This window comes from Eptatretus burgeri, chromosome 14 (assembly GCF_056783735.1).
Source record: "Eptatretus burgeri isolate ZD-2024b chromosome 14, Ebu_testis_v1, whole genome shotgun sequence".
NCBI classification, from domain to species: Eukaryota; Metazoa; Chordata; class Myxini; order Myxiniformes; family Myxinidae; genus Eptatretus; species Eptatretus burgeri.
In genome coordinates this window covers 27,190,587-27,203,472 of record NC_140974.1, presented here as the reverse complement: position 1 = coordinate 27,203,472, position 12,886 = coordinate 27,190,587, and the positions used below count along the sequence as shown (strand labels likewise).

Below are 12,886 nucleotides of genomic sequence, written 5' to 3'. Positions count from 1 at the left end.
CCATTTAACCAAACTATTGTAACACAGGACTTATGCCGCAAGGTCTGTGCTCAAAAGCAAACTCTTTAAATCGTAATTTACCCAGATTGCCTTCAGCCCATCCTGAATTAAGCATGCATGCAAAAGCATCAGTTCACTAACTTTGACTCCTGAAACCAGGGCAGCAGTCACACTATGTGATGGCAGGGGGGGGATGCGGATCCAGAATCTGATCTTCATCAAAATTGATTTGATTCTTGAGTTTGAGATTATATATTTCACGCAATGAATGACTTGACGGTTTACGAAGCAGTGGAGGCAATTGCAACTAATTTAGGACAAAGATAATTGTGAACCGGATGACAAAGCGCCACCATAAGACAGTGTTATTCAATCTGTGTAGCTCAATGATGCTGAGAAACGGTGATTTGTTTAGCGTCTTTCGGTGTAGATTCATGACGTCAGCCTCACCGTGGGGAATCACTTCCACCTCACTGTGATGAATCATCATGATACAGAAACAGCATGCCCTAAAAAAGGATGCTTCAGATGGCTGAGTCAGCCCCAACTGAGGCCGAGACTCCGATGAATGCCGAGTATGAAAGATCCTGATTTTCGAGGGAGAATCCCCCCCCCCCACCTCCCACCACCCTGCCTACCCCTGATTATGACACAAACGATGACTCTCCCAAGCATGACTCGATACGATCCTAACAAAGTGATTTCACCAACTTCTATTTTTACCTCTGCCGCCGAAGGTGGATCAAGGTTGTGTTTTCACCCCTGTCTGTGTGTCTTTGTTTGTTTGCTTGTTTGTGAGCAATATATCTCAAAAAGTTGTGGAGAGATTGGGTATGTCACACCGACAAAATGATTCGATTTTGGTGAAGATCAGGATCCGAATGTGGATCGGATAAATTTTTAAGTGATTTCTCACCATTGAGAGATTGGGCTAAAAAAATGACACAGAGCAGGATATCTCAAAAAGTTATGGACAGATTCGGATAAAACTTGGTGGATGATTTGGTTAGGTGACAAGAACAATCCAATTAAATTTTAGTTCAACTTCGATCCAGATCCGGCCTATCAGTAGGATAGAAAACGTAAACTAATCAGCCTGACGGAGGTATGCGCTCTACCAAGTGCCCTTCTCGTCCTTGATCTGCTTCCTCCCTTTGTCGATGATGTGTGAATCTCTCGGTCCTCGTCTCTCGCTGGTTCAAGCAATTTTAGGTCGAGCATTCTAAGTACACCTTCGCCCTTCAAGGGCCAATCACACGGCTGTCCACGGGCTCCGAAACCAAGTTTGTCAAGGCATGCCCTTTCTGCCTGGACTTATCCACTATTCCATGGTCCGACTTTATTATAATTATCAACCTCGTTCGCATTTTACTAATTCTCACTTAACATTACCAATATTAAACGATTTTATTGCAAAAAAATAATAATCATGCATGTACTAAATCTCAAGTTCCATAATAACAATAATTCATTGCATCATCATTCGTTCCAATTAATCAAAGCAAAACATAATAAAATTCACAAATTTTCATTTTCGGAATACTATCCTCAGCACCTTATAGTCGAACTATGCTTGGTGATGGCTTAACCGTTAAGGTGGCTGGCTTAAGATCTTTGTGTCTTGAGTTTGAGCCCCTGTCAAACTGTTGAAATAACACCAGGTGGGTTGACTCAGCCTGACATCCTTCAGAAGTTGGCAAAATGAGGACCAGCTTACTGGGATAATAAGATGTTTGAGTATCCTACGTTGGAGTGATGACCCATCTGTCGCCAATGGAACTGCTTTGGCAGCTCTATGCGCCTCACAGCATGAAATGAATGGTTATTGTTGTTAGAGTTGAACTACAGCATAACACCTGTGCATTAACTATACATTATACTAACCCTCTCATCCCTTTGATCTCCTTTTCTATGAACTTTTGTGTCCCAGTGATCTCTCAGATGGCCTGGTGTTGCTGCAGCTCCATGAGCGGATTGGCACCAACATCACGTGGTCTCGAGCCAACCGTCCACCTTACCCTAAATTCAGTGCACACCTCAAAAAGGTCTTTGCTCCCCTCCATTTCACCTTACTTTTCTTCCTTGTGTCACAGTCCAGAATAAGGAATATAATTATTTGACAAACAAAATCTAGCATTGTCCGATTGGATTCGTACGCGTTTGTATGTGTGTGCGTGCAGCTCGAGAATTGCAATTACGCTGTCGAGTTGGGCAAGGCGCGAGGTTTTTCACTGGTTGGGGTTGCAGGTCAAGACTTCCAAGAAGGGAACCGCACCCTCACCCTCTCACTTGTCTGGCAGCTCATGAGGCGGTAAGACAACCGACCTGCTTATGGTCTACGCCATACACAGAGTTCTCAGCGATATGGTTTGTGTCTTTGTTTGAGGTTACGAGTTGCATTAACTTTTGGGTAATCCATAACAGTAATTAATTGAGTGATGTAACTAATTACTTGGGTTACTTTTTCCTTACTTTTTCCTGAATCGAAAGTTTATTTGGGAAAGAAATATTAGGTCTCACTAGATGATAAATCTAACTTTATAAATGTTCCAGTTTCTAACACATGAGTTAAGGAGTATGAAAATACTCGACATGTTAGTTTTGCTGTTCCACTGTGGTTTATATTAAACAATAACTTATTTATATCCTTGATATTGTATACAACACCATTATAGAACATGTCTGTAAATCCACAAGTGGTCCATCGGGTGCGGACAACCCCCCCCCCACCTTACCCCACCACCCCAAGAGTACACTCAAGTGTCATTCTACAAATCAGAGTTGTACAGAACAGTGAAATAACATTTTAATGACCCAACATGAATCATCCTCTCTTAAACACTCTCTTCCACCTCCTCATAACCCCTCTTTCAACATCACTTCCCTATAAGTAGTCCTGGCAGGTATTCGTGTTTTTTAAAATCGGTTCGTGTCGATAAAAGTCGATTCAACATGTCACTCACACACTGATGAAAATTTTTCCATCATTAATTGGCGAAATTTCTAGATAAAGAACATAACATAATGATGGTTAACAACTTATTATAGATCCATCAATGTGTAAATAAAGCAACGAGTGAAACAGATATTTAAATCTATAAAACAAAAAGGAGAAGCATCCGTCCGTGTGTCGCAAAAAATGTCTGTTAGAAAGCTAAATCGATTTACTTGAAACAAAAATTTGTGTCCATTTAATCTTAAAGAGCCTGTTTTAGAAGTCCACCTTTCTGCGATAGAAGAAGAAGCAAGACCTCAAACTTTAATGTTGCTGTTGTTGCTGTCATACAATAATAAAAATGGCACCGTTGGAAAACTAATAATTAATTCACTTGAAACAAAAAAAAATCTTCAGCATCCCTGTTTTGAAAGCCCTCTTTCCAGGAGTAAAGAGGCAGAAGAAGCGTGATTAGAGCTTAATGCAGCAGTTTCAACAGTGACGTTTTTATGATAATTATTATTATTATTATTATTATTATTATTCGACAGCAGGAACACTTTGGAAGATTATTTCTTTTTTAAGATCTTATTTAAGAACATTATTTTGATGACAACAGAGAGCACACAAAATAGTATATAGTAATATTTCTCGAAGCAACACTCAGTAGAGCGCGTACCTCCGCGAGGCTGAAGAGTTTACATGTTGTATTCCACTGGCTGGCCCGGTTGGAGATTCGACCTTTCACCACTCTCACACACCAACATGTAATCAGCTTGTTCTTGTCACCTCCCCAACTCATCCATTAAGTTTCCTTCAAATCCGTCCCCTACTTTTTGAAATATCATACTATATATCGTTTTTGGCCCTACGTCTCAATGGTGGAGAATCGCTTAAAAATTCTCGTATCCGGATGTGGATCTTCATCAAAATCTAATCAATTCAGTCTTGTCACATGCCCAACCAGTCCACAAAATTTTGACGAAACCGTCCATAACTTATTGAGATATCGCGCTCACAGACAGACAGACAGACAGACAGGTGTGAAAACATAACCTCCATCCACCTTTGATGATGGAGGTAAAATTTTAAAAGTACATGGAAGGAGCACACAAACAACAATCACCACAACCACCACTACAGCAGCACCAACAACTGCATGTCATAAAATATCTTTCTATTTTTCAAGTTTTACTTCATTTTACATCCTCAGATTCACAAATAGACATGTAATATGTTTGTGAAGTAAAACAAGTAGTCTTTTTTTTATTGAACCTGCCAGAGAAGCGATGGCTAGGCACGCCTGGTGTCTCTGAAAACATGCGCTCCGGGGTGGAGCATTCAGTGCACAGTGCATGTTTGGGGTTAAAGGTGAGAAAAAAAAACTCTGGGGCATGGTTATGGTTTTTGCGTGTGGTTAAATGGCAATAATAACACCAGTGATATTACACCCATAATTATTACAACCAAAACTGAACACAAAAGTCGAGATGAGGCCTCACTAAATTCTATGCAGTGTTAACACCACCTCTTTTGATTTATAATTTATCCCCCTATGAATGGAACCTAAAACTCTGTTAGCTATAGCTACTTGATATTGCCCTGTCTGGTTAGCACCCACCCCCACTTCCCTCACTCATCACCAGGTCCTTCTCTGGCATGACATGCTCCAAGATTTCCCCTTGTACTATGTATTCTCTACCGTATTTTCTGGTGCATCAACCGTGCTTTTTTATTGGTGAAAAAAGTTAAAAGTCAGGGGGGGGGGGTGCAGTTAATACACAGGTATAGAAAAACAATCAGTATTCAAAACAATAAATTTTTCAATGATAAATTTCAATTATATTCCAATGCTCATATATATTCCAGTAGATCGATGTTCTACATATCAGGGAACTTTTAGAACTTTCATAATTATGTAAAAGTGTGTAAGTACAATTAATCTCAGTTGCACGTTTTTGACCCTTGAGTCATGCACGATAACCCTGACATGCAGGGCCGCCATTGCTGCTCTTGGGCCCTGGATACAGGAACGTTCCCAACGGCGCAGTCTCGGATAAGCGCGCATGAAGTACACGTATGTCTACACGTATCAGTTGATCAGTTGGTTGGCCCCTATGCCTACTGTCATTGCCTTTCCGTCAATTCTGATTGATTGACAATCACGAGTGAGGAGTGATGAACGGGAATACCCACCTGGTCTCTCATCAAAAGAAGAATTATGGTCGGCTTCATGGCCAGCTCGTCGTGGGCCGACAGTTTCAGGCTGTCCCAATTACGCACCAGCCATTACGGCACTTTACAATCAAGTAATTGGACTTTGATTTTACCCCCAAAAGGTTTGACAGAATTATAAAACAGACTTAAATGTTCCAATAATTTTCTGCTTCGTTTGGATCTCAAATGGTCATAGTACAGATTCCTTATGTACCACGCTACTTACATCCTCCCAGCTAGACATCTTCCCTCTCACAGCCACTCTCTGCTTCCAATCACTAATCCAGTTTCCAATCTAGTTAGTTACCTGACCAGCGACTCCACATGCTGTCACCTTGGCTAACAATTTCCTATGTGGTACCTTATAAAATACCTTCTTAAAGTCGAGACATACCACATTTACTGCACTTCCCTCATCCACCCAATCAGAAACTACTCTATAGAACACCAAAAAACGACTTCATCGAACACCATCTCTCTTTGTTAAATCCATGCTGACTACATTCCATCGCTGTATTTATTTTAATGTTTCCTCATTCATTATTTAATTAACATTGCCAACATCTTCCCGACAACTAAAGTTTCCAGTTCAGGACTTATCCACGTGTAAGTCGAATCTACAGTTGCTCCTTCCATCTCGAAGTTAAGTTTTCTAAACCAGATCCGTCATGTTTTTTTTTTCATCCCTGTGTGCCGTTTGTATTTTAATATAATTTTTTCCGAGATAAATCATACCTTGTTGTCGATGTTGTTGAATTTGTTTTTTTGTGTAGCCTCGGCCTTCTCGGATAGCCATGAGCTAAACTGTCTCGGTTTTGAGGTTGTTTTTGCGTTCTGTTTCTCTTTTTTTCCCCAAAATTTCGTTTTTTTCTGAGTTTTCAAAGTTATCCTATTCCCTTTGCTTCAAAACAACAGCACCAAAAAAACCCTTTAACTGAAAACATATTATTCTGCCTTCTACCTTTACTTCCTGAACATCTCTCTTTTTCTTCTATAATTATGTCTCTGCTGACAAAGTTGCCAGTAGTATTATGTTTTTGGGTTGTCCGTACGTACGTCCATATGTATGTCTGTCCATGCTAATTCTCTCTCTTTTTTTAAATCCGATTGACACAATTTTCACCAGAGTTGTGACTACATGTGCAGAATGTTTTAATGACAATTATCATGTCATAGGTCACGTGGTTTGGTGGCCATGTTGGAAAAAAGGAAAAACTTTGGACCTCTATCTCTGAAACCAAAATTTAAACTTCGCATCTGTAAAGTACTCCCCATGGGAAACGAGTGATTTTTTTTTCTGGTGGTCATAGGTGGCTTCATTATGACGTCATAATTGCATATGTCAAACACTTTATCTGATCAGTATGAAAATGTTTGAGGGTCATCCTGGGATAAATTGTATGGGGGAAAAAAATTGATGATGTCATTGGTCATGTGGTTTGGTAGCCATATTGTTTTTAACAGAAAAACATTCAAAAATCTTCTTCTCTGAAAGGGCTGAACAGATCGAGGTGAAACTTTAGAGGTATGATCGCCTATCCATGAGGAACAAAACGTTCTCCACCTATGACATCATAGGTCACGTGATTTGGTATGATGTTTTGAAGAATAAACCTTTAAAAACCCTCTTCTCCAGAACAGCTTGACAGATCAAGGGAAACTTCACCCACATGTTCCCCAAGCCTTGGGGGTATCATTGTCTTCACGAATAATAGATCACATGGTCTGGCAGCCATATTGGATTCAACGAAAATCTTAAAAAAAATCTTTCTCTCCAACAATTTCATCAATCGATGTGAAGCATCACGGTTATGACTTGGTAATCATGGGGAATATTTGTTTTAAATTTCAACCTCATCAGACGCATGGTCAGGCATCCAGAATTATTTAATATTTTGAATCTGGGTTCAGGGATTGAAATCAAACTCGGTACAATTGTGTATAATGATGTAATAATGTGGGTGGAGGCATATTTGGCGATGTCGCAATGTCGAAGAGTGCCCTTCTAGTTTTCTCAACATCTTCATTGTCAGTGGTCTCTGTCTTCAACTGCCTCCTTTCTGGTCTTGCACCCTCTGATTTTCCCATGCTTCGTCCATCCCCCCCCCCCAGGTTTTTTGCAGGGCACATATTGCCCACCATCAACCCCCTTCTGGTGAAATTACCAGAATCCAGAATCAATACTCACCTCCACTCATTTGATCCTCTTTTTTTCTGACCTATGGAAGCAAATTACACGTGTATTCTCCTTTTCAATCTCACTCTTTCCTCCAGGTCTTCAATACTGCGGTTCACCACCATCTCAGACCATCCCCATAATATTTTCTACCCTTGTTAATCCCCTCCCCTACCCACACACCCATGTTCTTCCAAATTTTTAGTTTTTCTTTCCTGATAGTTTCCTTCTATATCCATCCCGTCCACACAGTGTGTCCTTCCCTGCCACCATTCCACCGCATACCCATTGTTTGTCCAAATCTCCCTCTATTTTGTACTTAAACTCCACCGTTGGTGTCCCCCCCCATCTCTCCACTGTTCCTTTTGTTATGTCATGTCCTAATCCGTTCAGTGTTCTGGCTCTTCCATGAGCCTCGACTTGTATACAAAACAAAGAAGTCAAACTAACAGTTCTATCATTCCCCAATTCTTCTCTGGATCCTTTATTAAATAACAATGTTACATTTGGTACTCTCCAATGAGCTGTTAAAGATATCCATTGACACTACGTTTACCTGCTCTGCCATCTCCCTGAATACTCTTGCATGCAATTCTCTGGCCCTGGAGATTTACAATCCCTTAATTTTTCCAGCTGTTTCTTCACTCCCACTACTCTCACATGGATCTCTTCCAAAAGCTCTTGCTCACCCCCCCCCCCTTTTCCCCCAACCAAGATAGATACCCTCCAGCATTGGAAGTTGCTCTTTGTAAATGTATAAGGAAATAAGCTACTTAATAATCCCACCAACTCACCCTCATCATCCACCAATTCTCTTGTGCTATTCCTCAATGGGCCCACTATCCTTAAATAAAAATGGTCTATCCTTTTCTTTTATTACCTACTCATCATTCATCTATTTCATTGGATTAAGCATTTGTGATAGATTTCCATATTTGAAAAATTAACTCAACATTTCAACTTCAACAAGAGAGAGCATTTACCTTTGTTCTTTTTTTTCATACAAAATAATTACGTAAAGAGACCTTCACAAAACAATGCAGGGACAAGGGTAACATTGTGAGGGTTTTCACCAAACTACGAGAATCACAGAGCGGAGAATGCAAAGCACAACCACCAACTCAAGCTTTTGGCCAAAAGGATCAAACGTTTCAGCTGCAGTGTCTTTCATCGGGGACTAATGCCAGCCGTTCCCACTGAAACCTTCCCAGAGGGCTCGAGCGATACAGACCTGAAATAGACCACGAGACCCAGGCAACATAATTCAACCTTGACGCTTTTCTTTATTGCATGAAACATCACTTTTAATACACTTATAGAAAACTTATAAACAGGAAATGTAAATGTTCAACGAGTCTTACGAATGTTTAAAATATAACTTCTAACTGTTCCATGTGTTACCTGGAACGAGAATCAGGAAACCTTTGTGTTTTTATTACAGTTACACATTTGATGTGCTTGAGGCTCTAGGAGAAGGTCATAAGGTGAGTGACAAGGTCATCCTGGAATGGGTGAACAACACTCTTGCCAGTGCAGGGAAAGACTGCTCCATCCACAGCTTCAAGGTGACAATAACATGATTTTAGTCGTCCTCATGTGATAATTTATCGACAACACATCTTATGAATCAAATCTAAAATCAGATACAACTCCCTACTCATACCTTCCGAGGACCCCAAGCTGGCCACGGCCCGTCCCGTGCTCGAGCTCCTCGACGCAATGCTGCCGGGCTCTGTGAAGGAAGATGTTGTTGTGTACAGTGCAAAAGAGGATGAGGAGAGACTAGCCAATGCGAGGTGTGTGGCTTTGTTGTGCTCATGCTAACAGTCCCTATGACATACTCTTTCATCTCTCCTCTTTAGCTGCCGTGCTTCTTCTTCTTCCCTCATTATTTCTCTTTGCAGGGTGAGTCATAAGTCCCAGGACACGGTTTTGGCTGCTTATAATTTTTCACCAATTATAATTTTATAATAACGAATTTTTGGTTGACCGCTGCACTTGCTGTCTAGTACACTTCCAGTATGAAATGACTATTTTTCCCCAAAGAGGAAGATTTGATTTTGATGGTGCTGGCTTTCCAAAACACTCCTCGAAGTGTTCTTGCACGTTTCATCGTCTTGTTTATGTTTCTCCTCTCATGGTACCACACCACTGATACCAGCCTCTCTTCCACTCTCGATGGACTGGTGCCTGCCAACTTGGTTTCATGTATTATTTGTATTATCTGAAAAAAACAACAAAACAGCATAAATAGATGGTTTAAACAAATCTTGTATAAGCAACTAAAACCTTGTCCTGGGACTTATGACTCACCTTGTACTTCCCTCGACGTTTTGCTCAAATTCTTCCTTCCTTTCCTTCACATGCTTCCTGTACACACACTTTCATCTTCTCTTTACAACTTTGAGTTTTTTAAGGTTGAGAGTTTGAGGGCAAGCCTCAAAACAATTATCTTTATCCTGTTAGCATACCCACCATGAATACATCCAGGCTCTGAGCTCTCTCACCTGAGTTTGAATCCCAACCCAGCTATAAACTGCCATCTTGGTGTTGTGCAGGCAGGGCAATGAATCAATGTGTGCACTGTCCCTTGGCTGGATGTTGAGCATGGTGTCCCATCTGCCAGCATTAGTTGGTGGACGATAAAGATCCCATGGTATCCTTCGCAAAGAGTAGGTGAGCAATGACTGGCACCAAGAACAAATTGCAAATTCCTGCTCCAAGCTATAGGAGTCGATGCATCTGTGGCACAGCTGGGCTCCGAGAATAATATGATACAAGCCCACAGCCACGTGCTGCATGGGAAAGAATAACAATAGCCACCGTGGAAACTAGTTAAAAGGAACTGTAGTACAAACTTGCTCCACCTGTCAGCCGCACGACATTATGCCCTCTTCTTTAAGGACAGGTATCATCTCTGTTTAATTGACCTCCTGAGAGCAACATGTTGATTCTCCTGGGACAAACTCGGTTTCCAATTATTTAGAATCCAAATCCTTAATGTTGCCTCCAGCCAAATTTGAATCCACAAACTGCGATGCTTTGTAGCTTCACCATCACCACTTTATGGTCCATATAAATTAATGCTTTCTTTGATATCCCCAACGATACTCTTAATTTGTGAAACAATCATATGTAATCTGAAACCAATAACATCGGTAAAAATCTTCATCCAAGAAATTGAGCTAATTCTGTCATGATTTTGGACCTGAAGGAAGAGCCATTGTCGTTGATACAAATGTTTGCTTTTCCTGCAATCTGTTGCCATCGGATGCTGTTTCATCTCTTCGGCAGGTACGCAATATCGCTGGCTCGCAAAATTGGTGCACGTGTGTACGCACTTCCAGATGACATCGTCGAGCTCAAACCAAAGATGATTATGACTGTGTTTGCTTGCCTGATGGGCCATGCCATGAGGAACACCAAACGACTGGCAAAGTGAAGTTGAGGAGCAGAGTGGAGAGGGTCTCGTGGTTGCCTGAGTACCACTTGGCTATACAAACGGATCATTAGAGCCACAAACGACCTTATCTTGAACATCACGTTTTATCTCTCCCACATGCAAAATGCACCTGTCACAAACCCTCGTTTATTTTTTATTGTTTTTGAAAACCTACAATATAAAATATGACAATTCTATATATCAATGTATGTATTTATGTTTGTATGTATGTCTGAAAATCATACAAGAGAAAAAACATTAGTGGGCCAGTCTCCACCAAATTTTGCATACGTGTTGGGGGGGGGGGGTACTCAGGCTCAAGTCATCGGCACAAACTCGCCCCACGATTGTGAGGAGCTGGCTGATGATTTTTACCTGTATGGCTGAGTCAATCTCCACCAAATTTTGCATACGTGCTGGATTCCCATAGGGAACGGGTATTTGTTGCAACTCAAAATCCATCAAGTTTTTGTGCTTTTTATCCCCCTGATGCAGATATCAACTAGAGAGTTCATAGAACACCTTACAGTCTTGAGAGAGAAAAAAAAACATAAGACTTTAGTGGAAGAAGAAGAAAAATAAGAAGAAGAGAAAGAAGACTAATCTTGAAGTTCCCCTGCCCTGAGAACATGAGTGGCAAATTTGATTGGTCATGACGGCGTACAATTTTGCCCAGGTACTGCTAAACTTGGTTGTTGGAAGTGCAAACAAGATCATTTGTGTTCTCCAGCGTTCAAATATACAATTCAATTGAAATAAAATACAAGTATTCCTTTTGGCCTGTTGTGTCTTGATCTGTTCAACATACTAATAATAGCTCTTAGACAACCCTTGACAATGTATACAAACAAGAAAAAATATATCTTTTTTCAGAAGTTTACCACCATTAATGCACCCTCTTTTACACCACCTTATTTAAACACATTAAATTACTTCTTCATGCCTGTTGTTTGTATCCTTTGACATCCCTGTTTGGAATTATTTTCAATTTTGTTTGACTTCCAAACAGACAGAAGCAATTGTATATCATCTGCAAGCAAGCCCCAATTACCACCAACCTGTGTTCCAGCTCAAGAACAAGTGTCATTACATTGATATTTCACCACCTATGCTTAAGCAGGTATGCTTGCAAGCTGTGGTTTCATTCTTATTCACATGATGATGGAGGTAATGAGCATTTCATCTCGTTCTCACTCTGAATCATTGCAGTGGCCGTTACCCCGTATGTATGACGCGAAAAGCTTGGTTAAGCAATTGGTGTGTGTGTCTACAGACATCAGTCTCTGATTGAGGAACTACTTAATTTCATTTGAATTTTATATTTTGAACGTTGTATAACATGAATCTAAATATTAATCAGAACACGAACCTGCGATTTAGCAGTACTTTGGCTCTGTATTTGGCAAATTGTACTGAATCTCTTTACACTGTCTGACTGTCTGGCAGTTAAACAAAATTGAAAATCATTCCAAACAGAAAACGTACTGTTTTTAGGGATGTCATAAGGACACAAACTACAAGCACAAATAATGAAATAACTAATTTAACATGTTAAACAAGGTGGTGTAAAAGACGATGCATCAACGGTGGTAAACTTCCGAAAAAAATGTTGTTTATTTCTATGACCTTTTTTGGTGTCTCTCCCCCCACCCCTGCAAGAATACCGACAAAGATAAAAACACCCCTCTACCTTAATTGGGGTCAGGATGATTTCCTAGCAAGTCTGGATGTAATCAACTCAGAACTGTAGGAGGAGTAGCATGACAAAAGAAGCACACAAACACCGGTCTGCGAATTATATATATATATATATATATATATATATATATATGTATATATATATATATATATATATATATATATATATATATATATATATATACACATACATATATATACATACATATATATATATATATATATATATATATATATATATATATATACATATATATATATATATATATATATATACATATATATATATATATATATATACATATATATAGATATATATATATATATATATATATATATATATATATACATATACATATATATACATATATATAGATATATATATATATATATACATATACATATATATATACATATA

The 12,886-nt window shown here is 39.6% G+C and overlaps 1 protein-coding gene across 3 annotated transcripts in view; it reads left to right on the top strand.

Annotated features, from left to right (window-relative positions):
* The window catches only part of LOC147012851 (plastin-2-like), a 52,424-nt gene extending 40,878 nt beyond the window's left edge, over positions 1-11,546 (top strand). For all 3 annotated transcript variants that reach the window (XM_085854138.1, XM_085854137.1, XM_085854139.1), the window contains exons 12-16: positions 1,931-2,045; positions 2,181-2,311; positions 8,770-8,893; positions 9,000-9,124; positions 10,623-11,546. In XM_085854138.1, the coding sequence (XP_085710264.1) occupies positions 1,931-2,045; positions 2,181-2,311; positions 8,770-8,893; positions 9,000-9,124; positions 10,623-10,770 (643 nt within the window). In that variant the 3' untranslated portion in view covers positions 10,771-11,546. The remainder of the gene's footprint in view (positions 1-1,930; positions 2,046-2,180; positions 2,312-8,769; positions 8,894-8,999; positions 9,125-10,622) is intronic.
* The last annotated feature ends 1,340 nt before the right edge of the window (positions 11,547-12,886 follow it).